The sequence below is a fragment of the Monodelphis domestica genome, chromosome 3 (assembly GCF_027887165.1).
Source record: "Monodelphis domestica isolate mMonDom1 chromosome 3, mMonDom1.pri, whole genome shotgun sequence".
NCBI lineage: Eukaryota > Metazoa > Chordata > Mammalia > Didelphimorphia > Didelphidae > Monodelphis > Monodelphis domestica.
In genome coordinates, this window is record NC_077229.1 from 324,843,955 (window position 1) to 324,870,422 (window position 26,468).

The 26,468-nt window shown below is 35.9% G+C and overlaps 1 protein-coding gene across 11 annotated transcripts in view; it reads right to left on the bottom strand.

Moving 5' to 3' along the window:
* Nucleotides 1–26,468, bottom strand: part of STAU2 (staufen double-stranded RNA binding protein 2) — a 420,348-nt gene that overhangs the window by 208,260 nt on the left and 185,620 nt on the right. For all 11 annotated transcript variants that reach the window (XM_007486960.3, XM_007486962.3, XM_007486961.3 and 8 more), the window contains 2 exons: nt 16,832–16,969; nt 8,561–8,692 (listed from right to left, as the gene is read on the bottom strand). In XM_007486960.3, the coding sequence (XP_007487022.1) occupies nt 8,561–8,692; nt 16,832–16,969 (270 nt within the window). The remainder of the gene's footprint in view (nt 1–8,560; nt 8,693–16,831; nt 16,970–26,468) is intronic.

Consider the following 26,468-nt stretch of genomic DNA (forward strand, 5'->3'; position numbering starts at 1 on the left):
AAGGCAGAAGAGTGGTAAGGGCTAGGCAAGGGGGGTCAAGTGACTTGCCCAGGGTCACACAGCTGGGAAGTGTCTGAGGTCAAATTTGAACCTAAGACTTCCCATCTCTAGGCCTGGCTCTCAATCCACTGAGCTACCCAGCTGCCCCCTGATAATAACAATTTTTAAGAGTTATCAATATCATCTAATGCAGTGTTTTGTACATACTGAGTTCTCAATTAATATTTTAAAATGAAAATAGTTCCTTAAGACAAGCATTCCAAAGGGGAACTAATAACTGACACACATACACACATGTGGCTTTTTATGGTTATAAAATGTTTTGGATAGATTATGTTGTTTAACTATAATTTGAAAATTACCATTTACTTAGCTCTCATATACCCCCCCCCCCCCAAGGTATGTATAGGTAAATTGGAACCACTGATGGAGAGGTGAGGAGAGTCTATGTTTGTCAGTGTCCTGTTACTGCAAACCCTCCGAAATGACAAACCCTCTGTTATTGTGAACAAAGTCTGGGGCCTTGCCATCTCTCAAGAAGTGGGATCAGAGTTTTCCTTCTCAAATAGCCCTCTTGTCTTCCATTTACAGAATCAGCAACTACTCTGCCCTCCACAGCGCGCTATCAAAGGAGAGCCTCTGAAATCCAGTGGTTCTAAGGAACTGAGTGAGCAGAGGCTGCATAGAGGCTGCAGAGTGAGGATAACTAAGAGCTTAGCTTTAGCCACAGCCCTTGTTCTTCACCAGAATTGTGGAAGAAAGGGAAGGTGAGACCAAATGAGAATTAGCTAGAATTGGAGACCTCTTCTACGAAATGATCCATTCCCAACTGTCATTACCACTGATGACAGCCAACACCCATGACGAAAGACTGTAATTCAGATGAACAGAAAAATAAAATGGCTATTTTAACTGAATATTGCCTGGCACTAATGATTTCTTTCACTACAAAATCTTCATGATTATTAACAGGTCAAGTAAACAAACATGTTGACTTGTCATAACCATTGACCCTCTGTTCCCCAGATCTGGTCACCAAGGATTTACCCCATTCCATGGCCAACAAAACCTTTTCCCGCTCCTCTAATCCTTACAATTTAGAGTTGACATCTTCTAAGGCAAAAATCTTTACCTCATTCATTTTATCTGCACATTTCCAACTCTCTCCAGCTTAGTCCTTCCCTTGTCTTTGCCAGGCAATATTTTCCTATGTTTTCTTCTATATCATTTAAAAAGGGAAACAAAACAGAACTTTCTTGCATTTAGCTCTCTTCCTTTTCTGTTCTTTCCATCTTCTTTCTGTGAAAGAAACTTAGCTCCCTCTCACCTTGGCCATAGATTCTTTCACCAGTATTGGGTCCTATTTTTCTCCTGCCCCAGTTTACTAGGATAGGAGTCTGAACAGGACTCTATTCTTTAATCCTCAATGTTACTTCCAGACTTTCTCCTTTGCCATCATTTCTCAGAAACCTTTCCTCCATGAAATTTCACTCTGTCTATATCACTCTGGCCAAATCATTTTGATTTGTCAACTAAAGACCTCTATGTCACCCTATGTTCTTTGTCATGGAAATCAGTACCTAGTTCACACTTTTATCTCCACCCTAATCCCTGTCATCCCAAATCATCAACTTCAACATTCACAATGATGTTCTATCAAACACCTTGAGGCTCCTACTTCTTCAATCTTCTCAGCTTCCATGACTTACATCTCCACTTCCACATTAGCTACCCACAGTGACAGCCACACTTCATCATCACCTAAACCTTCCTGCCTCCACGAGTCTCTTCTCTTTCAAAAGTTACAAGTGATTTGGGACTAAATCAGACTACCATGTTTTTGTTTTTGTTTTTTTAATATCTGCCCTCCTTGATCTCTGAGCAGCTTTTTACAGTCTTGATCAATTCTTTCTTATGGACTTTCTCTTCTCAAATTCCATAACACTGCATTATCCTAGTTCTCCTATTAGATGCCTACTTTTTCTTCAGTTTCCTTTACTTTTCTCTTGAAGACTTTTCTCTTTCTTATATGATTTCTTCCATTTCTATAGCTTCAACTATGATCTTTACACAAATGATTCCCCAATTTTCTAAATCTGTCTTAATCTTATCTTTATCTTGAATTCTAATTCCACATCACCAAGGAATGGATCTCATCCCTTGAATGACCTATCAATATCTCAAACTTGACATGTTCCCAACAGAACTCATTATCCCCCCCCCCTAAATCTGCCCCTTTGCCACACTCCTCTCTGCTAAGGATAACATTATCCTCTCAAGTAACCCAGTCTTGTAACCTTGTAATCTTTTACAGATAGAAAAAAATAGTAATAAACTAAAGACAATGAGATAGGAAAGCACCAAAGCTATGAGGATCAGGAAATGCTTCCAGTTGAACTTTGGAGCAAACTTGGGAATTTTAACAAGGAGTAACAAAAGATTGTTTGAATGAATGAAACACAGCCTTTGCAAATGCACAAAGGTAAGAATTGGGATGGTATAGATAAGGAAGAAGGCCAAAGAGAATAATATATAATGAGATTGGAAACATAAGTTGGAACACTGTTTTGAAGAGCCTTAAATGCCAAACAAGCAGATTTATATTTTATAATAGAGATAATAGAGATCCAATGTTGTTAACTGAGAATGGGAAATGATCTTTTTAGACCTGGGCTTTAGGAATCACTTTGGCAGCTATGTGGAAAAAAAGGATCTATGAAGGAGGGAGACCAATTAAGAAGCTATTATAAAAGTCTAGGGAAAAAGTAAGAAGAGCCTGATGTAGGTACTGACTCTGTGAGGAGAGAAAAGAGGTGAATGTGACATAAGTCATAGAAATAAAATAAACAAAACTGAGCAATCAATTGGATATGTAGAGTGAGGAGTTGAAGATGATTCCAAGGTTTCAAATCTGAATGTCTGAAGGGATGGTGGTACCCTTACCAGAAAGAAGGAGGTGTAGAATAATGATGTATTTCCAGAGAAAGATAATGGTTTCTATTTTGGAACTGTTGAGTTTAAAGTACTTTAGAACCTCCCGATGTCCAAAAGATCCATTGATCAGTCAATTGACTAAAATGATATGATGAGGAAAGCAAGTCTGTGGTCTGAGAAAATGGCCATCAGATTTGATTGTATCACTGGTAACTTTGGAGAAAACAGTTTCAAGCAAGAGGAGTTAAGAAGTGAGCAAGTGGAGAGGAGAAGGAAACAAAAAGAATAGACAGCTTTTTTGAGAATTTTAGTTGTGAAAGGGAGGACATACCATAAGCTTTTTTTAAAGGATGAATCGGAAGTAGGGAAAGGTATGACTTACATGGTATATGCAGAAGAAGAAGAAGAAGAAGATACTATATTGGTAAACACTACAACTTAAAGGGGAAGGATTAATGATGGAGGAGCAATCATCCAAGGAATGAATAAAGGAGGGGATGGGAACAAAGGTGTGAGAATGTCTTAGATTTGGCAAGAAGAAAGGTCAATCACCTCTTCATCATAGATAGGAAAAGGAGGAGAAAAAGTTTTCAGATACAGAGTAGAAAAGAAGAGGAAGCTTATTGCAAATGGCCTCTGTTTTTTTTTTTTTTGCAGTAAAGTATGAATTAAGACTTCTCTGAGAAGAGGACAAAGTAGTATGGGCGAATAGAAGGTTTGGAACAGCTGTTGTGAGGAGTATAATATAAAGTCAATTAGGAGAAGATTGAAAAGCAGTAGGAAGCAACATAGTGAAATGTGCCATATGCATCCCAACTCCTCCATTCCAGATCTAGAAAATGTAGTAGACTGAATCTTCACAGGAAATCCAAGAAAAAGCTACAGTGACTTACTTTTTCAGCCAAAGTTAGCATGGGGAGACAGCAGGAGGGTTCTGCAGACACTGAGGTTAGAGACTATAGGAACAGCTGTGCAAAAGGAAAAGGTGTTCATCAGAGCAAAGAGAAATTCTCTACTTACACTGAATATAATGACCTCAACCAGATGATGTGAAGAGATGGCAAGTAGTAGCCCTGTCACCACATTCAGATCCAGGGTGGAATGAGGAGGGAATACACAAACACAAGTGGCGTTCTAGGACCAGGAGCTATCACCACATCTATGCCACATCCACACCACATCTATGAAAGAGGAACTAGTTCAGAAACAAACAGCCAAAGTGTGGCTCAGACCCCAAGAGCGAAGCTTGGTCTCACTTCCAGTCTCTAGCCCACTAATGAGGGCAAAAATGCCAGATGGAAGGGGAGCCTATAGTTCTGTCACTGAACCAGTAAAGATTCCTAACTGGCTGAGAAAAGCCAAGTTCTGCAGCAGTCTACTGCTTCTCAGACCTAAAACCAGAGCAGGAACTTAAGAGTTCAGACCAGAGATACAGTGATCAGACTTCGCCCTGGATCCAACCACTTTGGGAACACTGAAAATTTGGACCCCCCCTCCACTCCCACTTCAGATTTAGCTATCCCTGAGATACTGAAATAACATGATACTCAACACCCTAAGAAAGCATCAACAGAACCAGTCCAGACTTTCTTTGCCAAAGTGTACAGAGCTCAAGCCTGCCATCAAATATTCAGTTAGGAAGTAGGATGGAAGTTCTAGCAAATAAAAAAAAAACATTACAGTGACAGAGATCCTCAAGACACAGACCCAAGGGGAAAAAATGACTCCAAAGCATCCACAAGCAAACTCTGAAAGAAAACTAAGGCTTAGGCAAAAATATAATTAAAATACTTGGAACAGATGAAATCAGGAGGTTTTTTTTTGTTGTTGTTTGAGATGTCTTTAATCAATGAAATGAAAGCACCAGAGGTAAAGAAATGAGCTGTGAAATAAGGATTAGAAAAAGAATTAACATCTTGAAACATAATATACAAAACCTTGCCCCACAACATATTCCCCCAAAATTATAATGGAGCAAATAGTAAGTGACTCCACAAGACAAGAAGAAATGTTAAAACAAATAGAAAAATAAAAGAATATATTTCATAGCAAAAACAATTGACCTTGAAAACAATACATGAAGAAAAATTTAAGAATTATTGAATTATCTGAAAGCCTTGACTAAACTACACATCATATTTTAAGAAATCTTTAAAGAAAACTGTCCCTATCTCTTAGGAACAGGGAGCAGAGTGGAAATAAAATTCACAGGTCACTTCCTGAAAGAAATCCTCAAATGAAAGCTCCCATGAATATCATAGCCAAAATTCAGAGCTTTCAAGTCAGAGAAAAATATTGCAAGACGGCAGAAAGAATTCATATACAGAAGAGTCATAGTCATAATGACAATGTTATTTAATTGTCACCACTATAAAAGAGTAGAGAATATGAAATATGCTATTCCAGAAGGCAAAGGAAACTTCTAGCCAAGAATGAGTTACCCAGTAAAATGAACAATAATGCAATGGGGTTTGAGGAGGGGGAAGATATTTTTATTGAAACAGTTTTCCAAGCATACATGTTTAAAAAAAAGGCTGAGTAGAAAATATGAAGCTCAAACATAGGACTAAGAAGAAACAAAAAGATAAACATGAATAAACAATTATAAGAGACTTAGAGATAAATTGTTTACATTCAAATACAAGAAGATGATAATGTGTCCCCTCTGAAGCCAATTATCATCTGGGTCACAGGAGTCCAATTAGACAAGACCTGAAAGTAGTTCTGTTATGTCTTAATGATCTTAAGAGAAGAAGGGAAAGAAAGGGGAGGAGGAATTTAGAGAGAAAAGGTTACCGAAGATTAGGGAAAATTATCCTACATAATCAAAGTAATGTCTATATAAACAAGGAAGAGGAACAGCTAACATGTGGACGTCATTCTCATATGAATTGATCAAAAAAGGGAGAATACATGCAAACCATACTGAAATGGATATGAAAATACATTTTACTCAAAAAGGAAATAGGAGACCGAAGGGATAATAGAAAAGAAGGAAGCAGAGAGAAGGTAGATTAAGAGAGAAAGAGAGCAGTCCTAAGCAATATTACTTCTAAGGTTGTACAAAAATATAGGTCTTTTTGATGTGGCAAAGAATGAGAATAAGAGAGAGTGCCCATGTAGTGAGAGGAATGGCTAAATAAGTTATGGTACGTAGATATAATAGACAACTATTATTCTGTAAAAAATGATGATGGGGATGATGGATTCAGAGAAACTTGGTAAGACTTCTATGAACTGATACATTTACATGAATAGAATCAGGAAAATAATCTACATGATGAAGTCTTATAATAAAAACAAACAAATATGGAAAATTAGAGACTGATCAGTGTAATGACTGACTATTTCAAAAGGGTTAATGATGAAATATGCTACCAACCTGTTAACAAAAAGGCAGACTCAGAGTACAGATGACACATATACACATACATACATATATGTATATTATACACACATATAGGACATGACCAATGAGGAAATGTTTTCCTTGACTACATGTGATTGTAAGAGGAGTTTTGTTTTCCTTTTATTCTCAAATGGAGAAGGAAAAGCTGGGATTAGAGGGAGAGAAGGCCGACTTATCTAATTAAAAAATAAGAAATATAGGGGCAGCCAATTAGCTCAGTGGATTGAGTGTCAGGCCTAGAGATGGGAGGTCCTAGGTTCACATCTGACCTCAGACACTTCCTAGCTATGTGACCCTGGGCAAGTCACTTGATCCCCATTGCCTAGCCCTTACCACTCTTTTGTCTTGGAACCAATATATGCTATTGGTTCCAAGACAGAAGGTAAGGTTTTTTTAAAAAAAAGAATATACCCTGGCCCCCAACAGTATTATATTTCTTTCTTTCTTTCTTTTTTTAATGAAACTGAGGCTAAATGAATTAAGTGTCTTTAGTCAGATGGCCTGGAGGGCAGAGAAAATAGTCAGCTCCAGAATTTGTGAGAGATAAAAATAATAGTAGGTTTTCAGTACAGCAGTAGAAAATGTATTCTTATTTGACCACATTTACTTATATTAACTAGCTTTCCTTGAGAGCAAAATATAAAATTAAACTTAGGAGGTTTTGTAGGAGAATCTATGTTTACTTTAGGGGAGTTTTTTTAAGTTAACAGGTGTTTTTTGAGAGGACTTATTTTAACTTATGCATTTTAAAATCACAATTTTAAGTCGATATAAATGAGTAAAGTTAAAATAACACATATACAATGCAAGAGCAACACATGTTAAGTTTCATATTACAAATATATTTAAAAGAAAGGAAATCTTTGGCAGGCTGGGTAAGGAAAACAACTGAAATCTCTAGGGCAAGTATTTAGGCAAATACTTCTTTGGGAACTAAAATTAATTTTGTAAAAATTCTTAATACCTTAAAGAATAAAAAACAAAAAGTGATTCAATTTCTTACTTTGCCCTCTAAAATTCAAGCCATCTATCTTTAGTGCATGAAATAGGATTCTTAAGTGATAAAATTACCCTCACACTAAAAACTTTTACTTTTAGTGATTGTTAAGCTCAGTTAAAAAGCAATATGAATCGTTTACTTATTTAAAAAACACTTTAATTAAAACTTTAATTAAAAAGCATTTGTTTACTTATACAGATAGTGAAATTAATAATGAACAAATTTGAAGATTAAATGAACTTTAATTAGTTATATCTTGTTTACATGCCAAGACCTGAGTTCAGGGTTCTGTTTTTCTCTTGCAATAGAGGTAGGTGTTAGTGATGTCATTAACTTCCACAGAAGAAATAGGGAACCATGAACAAGGCTCTTGGCAGAAAAAACACCACCACCCTTTCAGTTTACCTTTAAGCTTAAAATAAATAGAAAAATTACTTTATAGAGTGTTTGTCCAATATATGCATGCCCTAAAGGGATAATTGAGGCTTTTTATTTCGAAGGTTTTCAGCTGGGTTCCAGAATTCAGGCTAACAACACTGGGACAAACCTCTAGTCTTATGAGAAAAACTTAATAGTCTAAGGCTGGGTTTACACAGTCAAAACAGCAAGTTAATTCTGTTTTAAAAGTAACTCAAATTGTACAAAACAAAAACTAAAATGGATTCTAACCTAATTTTTCACTTTTCAAATTACTTTTTATCTTGGACTTGTATAAAGGACTGGCCAAAAGTCACAGAGGATAACCAAAGAGGAAAGGGTTGAAGTTTCAACCTAAGTAGTCCCTATGCCAATAAATTCATAGGCCCATTGAGGCATTAAAGTATCAAACTTTTCATCTCATATCATATTTGCACTACAAGTAAGGGGAAATTTACCCTAAGCTGCTCTTAAATGAATAGAAAGTGATCGCCGATTTCAATTTTAACAATTCTCCAGAACTTGTGATTAGCTTTTTGTTTATTACCTGTGGTTTCTTTTCAATGGTAGATAATAAAATATAGTTGATTTCAGTTTTAACAAATCTCTACAATTTGTAATTAGACTGCTATTTAAATATGAAGCTTCTATTTTAATAATACATAATAAAATACATGCCTCAACAAAGTGATCATTAAGCTTATCTCAGTGCCACACCAGAAATGATCTAAAGCCAAAGGTGAGGATTTAAAAAAAATATCTACAACACAGAATAGAATGCAGGTAAGCTTAACTCTCACCTTTTCAAGTTGTTCCTGTATAGGAGTGGAGGTTTTATATCCAAGATGTAACAACATTGCTTCTGCTGCATTTCTTTTAGCTATCTTCTTACTAAGGCCAATTCCAGTAGCAACCGCACTGCCAACCTTAACCTGGTAAAATAAAAGGAAAAAATTAACAGTAGCCATAAAAAATATAACTTTGTGACATTCTTTTTAAATTCTTACTTTCTGTCATAGAATCAATACCGTGTATCAATTCCAAAGCAAAAGAGTGGAAAGGGCTAGGCAATGGGGGTTAAGTGACTTGTCCAGGGTCATACCACTAGGAAATGTCTGAGGTCAAATTTGAACTCAGGGCCTCCTGTCGCTGAGCCACCCGGCTGCCCCTTGCATTTATCCTTTTAAAACAAGACATCAATAGAGGATTTTGTTTATCTATTTATTGAAGGAGTGAATAATTCAGACCTGTGATTTTACTGGTATAGGAAATGTCCTCCACTAAGGAAAAATCAGCAAGTGAATCACAAATTAGAATTTTAGTGAGTTATCTGAAACACTGTGAGATTAAGGAACTTGTTCAAGGTTATATAGCTTGTATAAGTCAACAGCAAGACATGAACCCAGATGGCCCTGACTCCAAAGCCAGCTCTTTAACCATTGCACCACACTGTCTTAATGCCAACCTAAAAAACTAAATTAACCAAAGAAAGCCTAATTGATACACAAGGATTGACTCACTGGCAAAAACTGGTTCCTTATTTAATCTGACATTCATTTAAGACATTATTAAATCTGACATTTAATTTATAGTTGAAAATATAGGAACACATAAATTAAAAATATAAATATTAATTTCATAATGGAAATAAAATAAACATTGTATATATAAATGTTAAAAGTAAAACCGTTTTTTAAACTCATAAATTCATCATTTTAACAATTAGAGTTTTATTTAGGTAATGATAACTTATTTTGAAACAAGCTTCAATTATTTTGCTACCTAGGAAAAGTCAACATAAATATGGAAGGTTTTTAAACTTCATAAATTATTTAATTAATAAGTCCAAATAAATTAAGGAATATGAAAAAAATCTTAAAACACCATATGCTAGTTAAATAATTTAGTACCTGATCAAATAATAAACATCACAGTATTAGCTATTATGTCAAAAAACAAAGGGGATCTTATTATTTCATGCTACATGATAAATTAAGTCCTAATATTTCTAAAACCTATGAAACCAAGTTTGGACATTATTATGTTCTCTATCAAAGATTAACACTTTAAAAAATCTTTCCAAAATTAGCTTTGGGAATAGAATACTCAACCAATGTCATCAGAGATTTTCTTCTGTTTATCTAATGGCCAATACAAGTAATTGGATCCATTTCATTACATTCAAATTTACTCTTTTTGTGACAGATAAAAATGAGCAAATTATCTCTGGATACTTTACTTCCACATTCAATTAAAATAAATGAAAACACTGCTTAAATAGTTTATACAAAAAGCCTTTTACTTTGATAAGGTTGCTGAATGCTATAATGAATCCACTGGGACTTTGGGGGGTTGGGGGGGGGGAAGCAATATGAATCCAGTGTGAAAACATTTAAAAGCATGGCCAAATGTCCCTGCTTAACTAGAATGTTTACGAATACCCATAAAATAGAAGCCTGCTTAAGAAAAATTCTGAATTTCTCTTTCAAAAAGGTTCTCAATATACCTTATAGACAGAGGCTGTTTTTTTTTTTTTTAAGGACAAAAAAGCTAATTTTTAATACACATTCTATATTTTTTATTTGATTTTTTTTAATCTTTGGAGTTCAAAGAATGCTTTCTGGAAGTCTTCAAATCTAAGAAAGCTAGATTGAATATGATAAAAAGATTTCATAGATGGTCAACAAATTGAAAATACTGTAACAGCACTCTTCTCTGTCTTAATGGCAACCAGTCAACGAAGCCACCAAAATAAGAACTTTATTTATCTGGGGAGGAAAAAAAAATTTCCAAAATCTAAATAAATGAATAAGTTAAAGATTTAGTTTTTGTGATTTTCAAAAGAAAAGAAAAGTATGAATAAGAATGCATTTATAGTCAGTTTCTCTCTTTCCACTTCTGATATATTGCTATTTTCTGGCCATACTAAATTTCTGAAATATAATCTAATTATAAGGCTGTTAAGACAGAAAGTATTCTATCAAAAGTATATAAGGCAAAATCTTATATGGCAATCAGACTAGAAGAAATCATCAACATACCTCAACACCTGAGGAAACATTATTTTAGTGGGCCAAAATCTCTTATAAAATTGTTATTGGAAGAAGTACAAACCAAACTGGAAAGTTTTGGAAGTCTTACAACAAAGTCTAATTTTTTCAAGTTTATATTATAATTTACTAACTAAAACATTTTAAGTAAATGAACTTAAATCAAAATGGCTGAACTAAATAGACCTTGGAACAGCTTTCACACAAGATCCCTATTCCACGGTGCTTCCAGGTTCATTTGAGAGCCCAAAAGAAGGTGGAAATCAATTTCTTATGGGAGTTCCAAATACAGTGTAAGTAGAAACTGAAATAATGAAAAATTGCTTTTGAGATAACTGTAGGCATTATTTTGACCTCTGACTGTGACTCCTCTATTCAACCTTACTCTTGTGTCTTCCCACCTTTCTATTTTGGATACCAACTTATCACATCATCCATAAATTGTGTTGCTATAATAAATATCAGAATTATTATGTGCTTTACTATCATAGAAATTAAACTCTGAATTTCAAGAAGTCTGTCCAATCTAAATGTCTAAACTACTAAGATGTCAAGGTAATATCCATTCTATAGAAGAGTGTATAGGCTATGTAAAAAGGTTATAACAAAAACAAACAATGAGTAGATTAAAGTTAATATGAAACAAATCAGACTAAAGCAGGTCATAAGGACAATTTTAGACATTAAGAAACATTAAAGAAACCATTTTCATGGGTAGCTGGGTGGCTCAGTAGATTGAGAGCCAGGCCTAGAGATGGGAGGTCCTAGGTTCAAATATGGCCTCAGACACTTCATAGCTGTGTGACCCTGGGCAAGTCACTTAACCCTTATTGCCTAGCCCTTACTGCTCTTCTGCCTTGGAACTGATACACAATATTGATTCCAAGATGGAAAGTAAAGGTTGTTGTTTTTTTTTTAAAGAAAGAAACCATTTTCTTGGGGGTCAAAACAGTGTTGCAATTCTCTCTGCAACTTCTTAGTATAGCCGAGTAGTTTACAAATATTAGGTGCTTCATAAAAGGTTATTATTGTAGTCATCATAAGCCAACCTGATCCTTTTTATGTAATTTTATTTTATTTTCTTCTACAATCTCACCCAAATTTACAGCCCTTCACAACCTGGATTCTTCCAATTTTTCTAGTCTTCTTACAATGCCCTCCCCTCCTTATACTCTACAATACACCAACACTCACTCACCTTCTTGCTCTTCCCCACACATAAAATCCCATCTCCGACCTCTGTGCCTTTTCATTGGCTGTCCCATTGCTGGAATACTATCTTTCCTTACTTTGAGAAATGTGTTCAGAGGTCAGATCCCCTGAATATAGTGTTTCAGTATTATGAATTACAAAATTTTTTAAACAAAGACTTTAAATTTTATTTTATTGGATACATCATTACTTGCTAAAGCAAAGGTGAGAGATCATTCAATTTGCCTCTGCCAAAGCCTTGGATTATTGAAGTATACACAGAAGTGAAGAGAGAGCTCAGCTATCTTAGTATAGATATTTATTAATTACAGAAGGATTCATTCTGACTACGTTTCTACCTTTCTTTTTTTTTGTTTTTTTTTTAATTAATTCAAAAAGCATATATTTTAAGTAGCCAGTGTAAAAATGGAGATTTGAACCTCAGACTTCAATCCCCAGAAGTCTTTGGCACTTCCCAGAATGCCCTATAATCTCACCTGAGATCCCCACCCAGGCCATTGCTTCTCACCACAACCCTCTCTACCTTTCTAAAAGAGACAGTAAGTTACTTAAAGGCAAGTTCTCTGGCATATATTTTTAATTTAACAGAATTGATTTCCAAGTATCTCAGTCCTTCCTCTCTCCCCTCTTCACATTATAGAAGATATCATATGGCTGACGGATATATATACATACATATATACATATATACATATATGTTATATATGTTTTATATATATATGTATATATATAACATCTTTCGTGTTTCATTTTTCAATTCATTCTCTGGAGATAAACATTCACAAGTTAATTCTTCAAGTATTAAGGCTGTAACTGTTTATAAAGTTCACTTGTTTCTATTCATTTTGCTGCTTATGGTCTCATGTAGTTCTAAGTTTTACAATTAATCTCATCATTGCTTACAGCACAGTCGTATACCATCACAACCATATACCACAGTTTGTTTAGCCATTCCCCAATTGGTGAACATCCCCCAAAGGTCTTTGGGAAATGGACCCAGGACTAAGGGTTTTTATAACTTTCTGAGTGTAATTCCAAATTGCTCTCTGAAATGATGGGATCATTACACAGTTCCATGCACAGTACATTCATGTTCCCATTTTTCCACATCCTCTCTGAAACATCTGTGTTTTGCTCTTTGTCATTTTAGTCAATCTGATGGGTGTGAGATGATATCTCAGCTGTTTTGGTTTGCGTTTCTCTAATCAGTAGTGATTTGGAGCATTTTTTCATATAGCTATCTATGTCTTTAATTCTTCATCTGAAAATTGTTTATTCATGTATTTTGCCTACTTATCAATTGAGGGTTGTCTCTTATAAAATTGACAAAGTTTTCTATATCTTAGATATGAGTCCTCTATCCAAGAGGCTGTCTTTAAAATCCCCCCCCTCCCAATTTTCTGCTTTCCTTCTAATCTTGGCAATATTTATTTTATTTGTACAAAAAAAATTAGTTTGATGTACTTAAAATTAACATTTTTACATCTTATAATGCTCTTCATCTCTTAAATTCCTCATCTGGGACAGCTAATGTAGATGAGAGAATTGGAGAAATTGGAAAAAGCCTGCAGCAGAGCTGAAGAAACAAGATCTGCAGAGCTGTCAATCAGGGAAAGCATTCTGAAATGGAATGGTGACCCGGAAAGACGGTTGAAGTTAGGATGGGGGTCTCTTGCTCTTGAGAAAAGGAGTAAGGACTGAAAGATCCTTCTCTTACTGATTTCTCCCTACAAGACTCAAGTGACTAAAATCCTCAACCTGTTAGTCATCTTCCCAATTCAAGACTCTATTCCACTATCCTTCAACTTAGGAGTGTTTTAGGATTAGGGAAACCCTCTCTCTCAACAACTTCCCTACCTTTCTCTTTCTCCTAAATAAACCCCCTTTATTTAAACTAATCAAAGAGAGAGTTTTCTGACTGATATATCAAGATACTCACTCAGAGCTGATTTCAGTGTCACCAACTGAAGAACCATCTGACCGGGGAAGAGAGGAGGGAGGAAGGAAAGGGAGGGGGGAAGGAGAGAGAGGAGGTTGGCTGATCTGATCTTTCAATCATCATAACCCTCAAACCCATCAATTCCCTCATACACTAGGTAGCTCAGTATTTTGAAAGCCAAGCCCAGAAATGTGAAGTCTTGGTTTCAAATCTGGCCTCAGATGCTTCCTGGTTGTGTGATAATAGGCAAGTCATTTAACTCCCATTGCCTAGCCCTTACCACTCTTCTGTCTTGAAACCAATACACAGTATTGATTCAAAGATAGATTATAGTTTAATATATATTAATATTATTAATTAATATTAATATAATAAATAAATTCCTCTTATATCCATAAATTTGATAGGTAATATGTTCCTGGTTCTTCTAATTTACTTATGATATCTCCTTTTATGTCTCCATCATTTGATCTTATCTTTGTGAATGGTGTAAGATTGGTCTCTATATACCTAGTTTCTGCCAAACTACTTTCCAATTGTCCCACCAATTTTTACCAAATAGTGATTTTTCCCCCCTAAATTCTGGATCTATGATTTTGTCAAATACAAATATAATCTTTTACTACTATTTGCCATGTCTGTTCTGTTCCACTGGTCTACCTTTCTATTTCTTAGCCAGTATCAGACAGTTTGATAACTACCACTTTTATTTGAGTTTAAAATCTGGCACTATTAGACCTCCTTCCTTTACATTTTTTCACTAATTCTTTTAATATTTTTTAACTTTTGTTCTTCCAAATGAATTCTGTTATTGTTTTCTCTTGGTCAATAAGATAATTTTTGTTAATTTGATCATGTTGGCATTGAATAAGTAGATTAGTTAAGGTAGAATTGCCACTTTAATTTTTATTGGCTCTGTCCATCCATGAACAAATAATGTTTCTCCAATTATGTGGATCTGACCTTAGTTGTATAAAAAGCATCTTACAGTCATGTTTTTATAGTTCCTGGATTTGTTTTGGTAGGTATACTCCCTGACTTTTTATTCTATCTATAGTTGTTTTAAATGACTATCCCTTTCTATTTCTTCTTACAGGTCTTGGTTAGTAATATATAAAAAAGTTGATGATTTATGTGGGTTTATTTTATATCCTGCTACTTTCCTAAAATTACTGGTAGTTTCAACTAACTTTTTAGTTTAATCTCTAGAATTTTCCATATATACCATAATATTGCCTGAAAAAAGAAATAGTTTTATTACTTCTTTGCTCATTCTGATTCCTTTAATTTCTTTTTCTTCTCTTGTCACTATTACTGGCATTACTAATACTATGTAAAATTATTTTAGTGATAATGAGCATCCTTGTTTCCCTCCTGATCTTATTGGGAAGGCTTCTATCTTATCCCTGTTACAAATAATACTTGCTGATGATTTTAGGTGGATGCTTTGTAACATTTTAAGAAAAAAATCCACTTATACCTGTACTTTCCAGTGTTTTTTTAATAGAAATTAGTTTTGTATTTTTTGAAAGTTTATTCTGCATATATTTATCTAATCATATGGTTTTTATTATTTTTGTTTTTAATATGATCAATTAGGTTGATAATTTTCCTTTTTTTAAGGTATCTCTGATTTCCTGCTATAAATTCTGTTTGGTTACAATGTAAAACCTTTGTGATAAATTATTGATCTCATAGCTAGTATTTTATTTAGGATTTTTGCATCCATATTCATTAATAAAATGATTTATAATTTTCTATGTTTTTGCTCTTCCTTGTTTAAGTATCAGAATCTTATCTGTTTCATAAAAAAAGCTTGGTAAAACTTTTTACCTATAATTTCATATAATTTATTCAGTATTGGAATTAGTTGATATTTAAGGTTTGGTAGAATTCACTTGTAAATACATCTGGTCTTGATGTATTTTGGTTAGGAAGTTCATTTAAGGTGTGTTCAATTTCTTTGTCTAAAAATTATTTAGGTTTTCTCCTCTGATAGTCTAGGCGATTTATTAATTTTTTTGTAGGTTTTTTTTCCATTTCACTTCACTGCATATTTTTTCTAGTATGTCTAGTACTTGGCAGTATGTCTTGCTAAGACTTGGACTGCAGAGAAGTTCCTCAATATATCTAAATGACTGAACCCCTTTAGGGGTCTGGACAGTTAACCAAATAGCTCTCTCTCTCATAGTTCCCTTCAAAACACTTCCTCTTGGCCCTGTTTCTATCTGATAAAACCACCTGTCCACCACTTTTCTTTCTCAGAATCACAAATTCACCAAATATCAGAATTTGCATAGTCCTCAAAGGCCAACTAGTCCATTCTAAACTTGAATAAGAATCAGCTTCTTAACCTATAAGGAAGCTGTAGGTCACCGTCTCCTGAAGCAGCCCATTCTACTTTTGGACAGCTCTAATCATTAGGAAGTTTTTAGACATCAAGCCTAAATCCTCCTATCTGTACCTTGTCCCAGTTCTGCCCTCTGGGGACCGAACATGTCTCATCTTCAAGTTCTAGAAGACAGCTGCCGTGTCTCTAATTTCCAAAAAGTAAAATACTCCAGCTGCAAATTGCAACATAAATAAGATATGTTCAGGATGATAACTTGTGTCATAAATAATGTGTGTGAATCCCTCCCACACAGCCTTGAACTCCTCACACTGTCTATCATAAATGTCCTTGATACGTTACTGTATCAAGCAAGAGAAGCAGGCGGGCAGAGGAAGCCAACATTACGTCGCGGCGCTATGCATCTGTCTGATAGCATTCAATCCTGTTTGACCTCTAGTTCATAGTTTTACCTGAACTTCAGGTACTCTATATTCCTGTGATATTAAAGGAATCTCTCTAGTGAAATAGTCAGGGATACCTGCATCAAAAACTCTCGCCGGCGAGATTTTCCTCGGTCAGACAGAAGGGCATAGTCCGGCTCCTTTTCCTTTTTGGCTTGCAGAATTTGAGCCAGGCAGCTAACAGGATTCATCCCTTGACCATATTCTGGGTCAGCCTAAAAAACAGTTGTAAAAAAAATTGCAGAAAGTTTTAGTATTTGTTCTCCTAACTAAATTTAGTTATTTTCTTTCTATGCAAATTCTATGAATGGAAAAGTTTAAACTTTTTTTTTAAACCCTTACCTTCTGTCTTGGAATCAATACAGTGTATTGGCTCCAAGGCAGAAGAGTGGTAAGGGCTAGGCAATGGGAGTTAAGTGACTTGCCCAGGATCATACAGCTGGGAAGTGTCTGAGGCCAGATTTGATCCTAGGACCTCCCATCTCTAGGCCTGGCTCTCAATCCACTGAGCTACCCAGCTGTCCCCAAAAGTTTAAACTTTTGAAGAGCATTTTTTTATGAAAAATTAAACAGAGGCAAAATTGACAGCAAAGAAAATTATTATATTTTAAAGTAAGCTATTTAATCATAAAGCTACAATTGATGTATTATATATAATGGAGAGGAATGGTACCAAAAGAAAGTGATAAAAAAGAACAGTGATCTATGTGCCTAATCTTACCCTGAGACACAATCTTTGAGAGTTATGTGTTCCCATACACCTGCTCCCCCAAACCCCTTAAGTTCACATAAGACCAAGTCATTCAAGATCACAAAATCCAATGATAAATTACTACAAGTGATGGCTTCCTTTCTAAAGATGCCCAAGATTTCAGACAGGAGCCCAAGGGCAATAGGAAAGGCAGGGTCATTTGGAATCTCCCCTGCAGGACCAGGGATGGGCCTGTAAATACTGATGTCCATAAACAATGAGAACAGAAAACTCAACTGAGAAAGTCCAAGGATGATCAGAAAGCCTCACAGCGAGAGCCTTGGGAGCCCCAGAAAAGAGCAGCAGGCATAAATAGGTATATATACACACACCTGTACAGATGTATGTTTATATGAACCACCTCATTTTTATGTAATATATATTTTTTTAAAAACCCTTACCTTTCATCTTGGAATCAATACTGTGTTTTGGTTCCAAGGCAGAAGAGTGGTAAGGGCTAGGAAATGAGGGTTAAATGACTTGTCTAGGGTCACACAGCTGGGAAGTGTCTGAGGCCACATTTGAACCCAGGACCTTCTGTCTCTAGGCCTGGCTCTCAATCCACTGAGCCACCCATCTGCCCCCTATATAATATTTTATGTAATAACTTACCTCCCACTTATAATTATATCTAATATACATTGATGTGTATGTGTGCACTTGTAACTATATACACACATACAATATGTGTATGTGGCTATATGTCTCTCTTTGTGTATGTAGATAATAGTTCGCATAGTCTCCTCCTCTAGATTATGAGGTCATTGAGGATGCACTTTTGCCTTTCTTTGTACTTTTGGCTGTCCTAGATCTTGATGTCAAATCAGATAGTACTTGGGGTCAGGGGAAGAGGGAAGAGGAAAGTACCAGAAATTACAGCTTGAAGAAAGTGAGGTTTGGGCTGGGTTTTGAAGCAAGACAGACAAAATGGGAGGAGAAAATGGAGCGAGAGAAAACTGCAGGAATGGGGGACAGCCAGTGAAAGGGCCCAGAGCTGAGAGATGGGATGCCATGTGTAAGAAAGGGCCCAAAGGGCAACGCCCGTGTATGGTAGAGCATGAGGAAGGAGTAAACGGTAAGACGACTGGAACGATAGGAAGAAGCCAGGCTGTGAGGGGCCACAGAAGCAAACGGAAAGTTGTGCACTTCATCTTGGAGGTCATCGAGGCCTACTGGAGCTCCCCGGGGGACAGAGTGAGACCTGTGCTTTAGGAAATCACGCTGGCAGCTAAGTGGAAGCCAGGTGGGAGTACAAAGAGGCTGGAGGCGGAGGATCAGCCAGAATGCTAGTGTAATGAGGCACTAAGAACCTACACCATGGGGAGAGAAGAGGAAACATATGCAAGAGATATGAAGGTAGAAATGGCAACAGTGCTTAAGATATTGGCTATGTGGAACGAGTAAGAATGAGGTTCTCAAGGAACACTGAGGTGGTGAGCCTGGGTGCCTGAGAGGATGTTAGTGCCATATGTAATAACAGGGAATTTCAGAGAAGGGAGGATTGGGGGACATAATGAGCTCTGATTTGAACATGTTCAATTTGAGATATCTAGAGGATATACAAGTTGAGATGTCCAATAAGCAGTTAGAAATATATCTTGAGTGACATAGAGGGCCCTGAAGATTCACTGCTCTGAACCTCAGAGATCTGGGGGGAAGGCGGGAGAACCTCTAGACATAGAGGTCAGCATAGGAACCCAAATGATCTAGGTTGACCTTGGAAGGGTCAAACATACCACCCAAAAGCACACTATAGGGTGAAGCATGAGCCTAGAACAAAGCTCAATTCAAGAGCTAAAGCTATAGAAATAAGTCAATGAAAACACTAATTAGTAAAAAAATTATTATAGATAAAAAATATTCCATAAAAGAAAAAGCAGGTTGAGCTTTTAACAATGGCAAGCAAATTTTTAAAGGAAGAAAAAAAATTCCACAAATATTATATGAGTACTTAAGGAAAAAAATGAAATAAAAATCCTGGAGGAAAGAAATGGAAGAATAGAATCAAAGAGAAAGCAATGAACCTCACCTAAGAAATTACTTCCCTGAACTCTAACCAAGTAGAAATCAATGACTTCAAGAGACACCAAGGAAAATTAGGACAAAAATGAAAGCTTTAAAAATGGAAACAACATCTAAAATCAGAAACAATTGATCTGGAAAATAGATTAAGGAAAGATGGTTTAACAATCACCAGATTTCCAATATTTCAAGAAATTACAAAATCTAAGCCTATTAGAAACAGAAAGCAAAGTAAAAATATAAATAATTGTGGAAAGGAATAAGACTGACAGTCTGTGGGGGAAGGGCCCAACTGGGAGTGGCAGTTGGGTCTTGTGACTAGCACTTGCTTCCTGCAAGGGGGGTGGGGGGGGGACTGGCTTCCGGGTGTTGGAGGAGAGAGGAGCTTGTTCAGCCCAGTCTGGAGTGGCATGCTCTTCTTGGTTCAGCCCCAAAACACAGGCTTCTAAAGGTCAGATTTGTTCTTGTTTGCTTTCTGTGTACTGCTAAGATTCTGAATTAGAACAATGAGAGTAGACGGGAGTGGGACAAACCCTCGGCCAGCCTCTAGGGCCTGGCCCTATACTCTGAAGCTAAGGAAAAACTCCAATTCCAACTGGATTATTAAACTTTATATTATTTGAATTCGCAGTCAGATAAGTGGACTATCTTTTCTGGTCATAGAGGGAGCTGAACTTCAGTTTTAGTCATTCAAAGACAAACCATCCTTATTGGACCCCTGCTGTTTCCTCTCAGCAGGGGGCATCTCCCTCCCTTGCCTCACCAAGCAATATTCCCTCTCTCCCCTTAACTCCTCCATCCCCTGCTTCAAACCTCCTTTTATCCCCCTGTTTTCCTATCCAATTTCCTTTCCCAATAAATATTACATAATCCATTGATCATCTACTGAAAGGACCTCCAAAATCAAAACTCCTAGAAATGTCATAGTCAAAATCTAATGCTTCCATTAAAAAAAAATACTGTATGCATGTAGAAATGAACAGTTTGAGTATTAAGAAGTCACAATCAGCATCTCACAAGACCTAGGAAATTCAACCATAAACAAGGAAAGACTATACAATATTCCAAAAAGAAAAAGGTATGGGCTAACAACCAAAAAACAACTTTATCAAGCAAAGTTTGGTATGATTTTATAGAGGATGAAGCAAACGTTTAATGGAAGAGGACTTTAAAGCATTTCTAATGAGAATATCAAAGCCAAGTAAGAATGCTGAAATACCACTAAAAGAAATAAAAAGAAACAGGAAAAGATAACTTTATTTGAGCAAGAAGAAAAGGCTGTATGAGAATACAGTGCTAATATTCAAAAGGGGAAGATAAAACAGGTGCTCTTTTGAAAACAATGTCTTAAAAGAATATTTGAGTAAGTTAAATAAGAAAAATAGATAAGAGGGTAGATAAGTTTTATTCTGAGGATTGTAAGAAGGAAAAGGGAAGTATGGAAAAAGGAAATGCTAGTATAGAAGGGAAGAAAGGCAGAAATTGATATGTCATGATGCATGATAAGTGCATAATAAGAAGACCATACAGACATGGAAGGAGGGATGGGGTAAATGAGTATCAAATGAACCTTGTTCTCATCTAAAACTGGCTTATACACATGAGCAAACAAAGATGAATATTGCAATTTGACTGCTTCTTGTTGTTCAGTCATCTCAGTCACATCAGACTCTTCATGACCTCATTTTGGATTTTCTTGGTAGAAGTATTGGAATGGTTTGCCATTTAACTCTCCAGCTCACTTGACAGATGAGGAACTGAAGCAAATTGGATGAATTGACTTACCCAGGGTTATACAGCTAGGAAGTATCTGAGGCCAAATTTGAACTCAGTAAGATGAATGTTCCCTACTTCAGATCCAGCACTCTATTCACTATACCTCCTAGTTGCCCTAATAGTTAGGCTTAGAAATATGTAAAATTCAAAAAAGGTTAGGAATACAAAGAAAGAAGGTATTAAGAAACCTGGGTCATATCAGAGAAGGAACAGTCATAAGCAAAACAAACTTCTTGATCTTGAAGGAAGGGTTAAATGGGGGTAGGGAGCAGAGAGGCGGGAGGAAAAAGCAAAAACTAGAATCTAAGGATTGTCTTAGGTTGCCATTAGGGAACAGTTAAACAAATTGAAGTACATAAATATAATGGAATATTATTATAGTATCAATCAATTAATAAACATTCATTAAAGGCCTGTTCCATGCCAGGCACTGTGCTAAATGCTGGAGATACAAAAGGAGGCAAAAGACAGTCTTTGCCCTTAAAGAATTTATAATCTAATAGGGAAGACCACATGCAAACAAATATAACAAAGCAAAGTACACATAGGATAAACAGGAAGTAATCAACAAATGGAAGGAACTGGAATTGAGAGGGGTTCAAAGGCTTTCTGTAGAAGATGAGATTTTGGTTGGGACTTAAAAGAAGCCAGGGAGGTCAGTAATCAGCGTTAGGGAGAGCATTCCAAGCATTAGGGACAGCGAGAAAAAATGCTCAGAGCCAAGAGATGGAGTCTTGTTGGAGCAACAGTCAAGAGGTCACTGCCAGTGAATCAAAGAGTACATGGTAGAGAGTAAGAGTGAAAAACCTGGAAAGTAGGAAAGGACTAGGTTAAGAAGGGCTTTTGTATTTGCTTCAGGGGGTAGCAGCAAGTCTTGGAGTTTATTGAGTGGGGGGGACATGGCCATCCCTGTACTTCAAGAAAATCACTTTGGTGCCTGGAGGATGGATTGGAGCAGAGGGAGACTTGAGACAGGCAGAGCCAGCAGCAGGTGTGTGAGGCAATGAGGTTGCACTAGAGGAGAGAAGGGGGCACACTAGAGAAATGTTACAGAGGTGCTGGGGGGTGAGAGAGAGGGAGGAATCCAGGGGGACTCTTGGCTAATAAGCCTGAGGCACTGGGGAGGCAGGTGTTGCTCTCTACAATAACTAGGAAGGTAGGAGAGAAGGGAGGGTTAGTTATGGAGAAAAATAATGAAGTCTGTTTGGGACATATTGAGTTTAAGACATCTATTGGATATCCATTTTGAGATGTCTGAAAGGCAGTTGGAGATGCAAAATTGGAAGTCAGAAGAAAGATTGAGGCAAAATTTGGTAGATCATCAGCATAAAAATGATAACTAAATCTGGAAGCTGATGAGATCACCAAGTGAAGAAGTATGGAGGGGAGAAATGAATATCTGATTAGATAGAGGAAGATCCAGCAAAGGAGAAATCTCATAGGTAAGAGGAAAATCAGGACAGTGTTGACCCAAAAACCTAGAGAGAAGAGAGTGTTAAGGGAGAGAGAGGGATCATCTATATCACAGGTTGGGGAGAGGTCAAGGGGAATGAGGCTGGAGAAAAGATCATTGAATTTGGCAACTAAGAGATCATTGGTAATTTTGAAAGCTGCTTTAGTGGAATGATAAAACCATAAAGGATCATTTCAGAGAATCTTGGGTGGTATGAACTAACACAAAATGAAGTGAATAGGACCAGGAAACAACATAGAAAAGGACAGTAACATTATAAAGAAAAACAACTTTGAAAGACTTAGAGACTATGATCAATGAAGTGACAGACCATGCCTACAGAAGGCCTCTGGTGAAACATTCCTCACATCCTGACAAAGGATTGACAGACACAAAGTGAAAATAAAAGAGTATGTGTGTGTATATATATATATATACATACATATATATATATATATGTTTGTGGACATGGCCCCTATGTGAATTTATTTTGCCTGACTATGCTTGTTTGTTGCAAAGGTTTTTTTTTCTTTTTCTCAGTTTTTATTTGAGGGTTGGAGAGGAGGTTAACAAAAATGATACAGAAAAAAAGAAAGTCATTGAAATATTTTAGTGTACAGAGAGATAAGAAAGAAGCACAGACAAACAGGACAATTTTAAAGATAATATGTGTGGGATAATTAGGTGGCTCAGTGGTTGTAGAGCCAGGCTTGGAGATAAGAGGTTCTAGATTTAAATGTAGGTTCAGATGTTTCTTTACCTCTGTGACCCTGGGCAAGTCAATTAACCTCTATTGCCTAGCCCTTATTGCTTTCTGCCTTGCAACCAATACTTAGTATCAATTCCAAGACAGAAGGTAAGGGTTTTTATTAAATTATGCAACATATGTAATTTATTTTATGTTTTTAAAAATAAGTCATAGGAAATGGAGATTCCTGGTAGCATATAGAATTCTCATTTAGTGCTCTGCTGTATGTATGAAAATGTTCTTTTTTATGTTTAAGTTCAGAATTTTTAGAAAGACCAAAAAGAAAAATTAAAAGTCATCTATACCTAATTCAAGAAAACCCTCAAGGATAGTATTAATAGGGAGCAAGCAGGCTTTAGCATACAATATTTATAAGTAGACTCCATCTTCACTATTTTACAATTGTCTAAAAGATAGAGAGAATAGGAGAACCCATTATGTTTACTATTTTTCCATCATGAAAAAGCATTTGATTCATTAGGGCAAAATGCTCCTTTTAAATGCTCTTTTACAAGATGACTTCCACCCATACTTTTAAATCATTCAAGATTTTTTGAAGGACATAACAAAAATAATACTATTCAGTTTCCCTCTGATTATAAACATCAGGTGAGTAATACATGATTGTCAAAGGTGTTCATCACTGCAGCACGGAAATCTAGTTGAAGAAGAATCCTCTGTTGGTAGTGAGGTTCTCCATATACCCTTGTTTGTAGAAGGCATTAGGCTGATTGTTTTAAATCTTAGAATACTCTGCAGCCTCCTGGAAGAGATCCATAATGATGCAAATGTGTTTGGCCTGACAATCCTCATAAGAAAGACAAAATCGATAAAGGATAGCTATTGCCCAGATGATAGCACACATTTGGACAGATAATTTATAGAGCTTATCCATCGTGTGTATATCTGGGACAGTATAAAAGAAGAATAACTTAGCCCAGAGCTGGAGAGGAGAAAAGGCTGAGTTGTCTTGAGGAAATTACAAAGCTTCTTTAATGACTCCAAGCTTCTCCTAGAAACAAAGGTCCATCTTTTTAATAGCAACATTCTAGGGGTTTTGCTGTATGCTAAGATGACTTATAATTAAAGTCTCTACAGAATTAAATATTAATATCATGGATCATTCTGAGGTCCTAGCAACCTAGATATAACTTACTCTGGTGCCAAACCAATACAAAACCCCAGGATAAATCCCAGATTAGGACTACTGATACCTCAGGTTGATCTGTGCCTAAGACAATGCCTTAGGGAGTAAAGTCAATGACTACCTTCATAATGCACATGAAATTCCAAAAAGATATTCCATTTAAGTCTACCTCTTGGGGAACCACACTATATCAAAACCTGGCATGTAATAAATTATATTATGTGGAACTGAACTATTAATTTTTCTTCCTTTAAAAAATCAAATTAAGAGAAAAAACCACAAACTTTATGTAACTGATTAAAAATAAGCAAAAAGAACATTAAAGGTTTCTTTTGACTTTTGAGTTTGCATGACCTACTGATGGAGGCAAGGAGCCCAAAAAAGTTAGGTAAGAATAAAAATTATTACATAGGGTAGAATAAGCTATGATATAATTTTTAAAATATGTAGATCATGCTGTCTTCTGTTCAAATAGTTTTGGAGATGCTGATGGCATATGGAGAGAATTATTACATCTCTATGTCAACAAATTCTTGTCCCATATAGAAGAGGGTGAATGTTTTAAGTAATTTTTGTATCATTTATTTTCTTAAACCAATTTTTATCTTGTAGAGTACAAAACGGTATTTCTCCTTGCTCTGGGAAATAACAGTCTCAAAAATCACATTAAACTTTTTCATGGATCCTGCCATTTCAGAAACATAATCACTTTATTAAAGAAACCAAGTAAATGGTTTCCTTGATAATGGACTTGTTAATCCATTGAAACTGACCTCTATGCCATGAGAAAAAGCAGGATGTTTTGTATAAAGTGTGGCTCTACTGCTCTCAGTACATAATAGGTCACCATTATCTTCCTTGTGATAAATAAAATAATATTATTATTTTAATAAAAGCAACAGTATTTCTAATCTGACCTTTAACAAATCCTGACCTTAAAGTGACCTTCTAACTAAGCAACTACTATCAGCAGAAAGATAGAACTTTTCCAGGATAGCAACATTTTGCATTCCTTCTGCTCAAAGTTCTACCCTGTCCTCCTCCTTTGTTTCTTACAAAGCGATCCAGTCTGTCTGCCAAAACGAACTTACCATTTGTCTGTTTGGATGTTTTAGATACAATTATGACCACAAACATTTCCTAAGAGCATACTATGCACAGGGCACATCAGGTTATGTGCTAAAGATGAGATTGAGGGATATGAACTCAAAGCTCTTCTGTCAGTTGGCATTAGCCATAATAATCTATAAAGGAATAATAATATTTATCCATATAGGGAAAAGATCAAAATAAACATTTTAAATTATGACCTCAGAAAACACTTGAAGTTTTTTTTACTTACATGAGAGTTGCTGAGTGATGTTTGTATGTCATGAAATCAAAGTCTAAAGAATTTTTAAAAATACATTTTTGTTCAATACTTCAAAAGATCTCTAATTTCATCAATATAAATATTCCCTTCAGCAATTCAGATTGCAACCATGCCATACCTTAAGTAATTCTCATGAGCAGCCCTAGTTTAAAAAATGCATATTATGGTCATTCTAATGATAAGCTGGTCTAGTTTTAATCTCCTTGATATGGAAACTGCCTCCAAAAGTATGGATCACAGTCCATGCCCTCCCATTCTGTGACTTTTGACATCCCATCAGTGTGCCACAGAAAATTCAACCAGGCTTTTGACACTACCTAGGTACCTATAAAAAACCCATAGTATTTAAACTCATGCTGTAAATTAGTCCACCCTGTTTTGCAATTATACTTACTCTCGATAAAATCTTTTATGCTACCTCTTACACACTTCATCATCATCAACA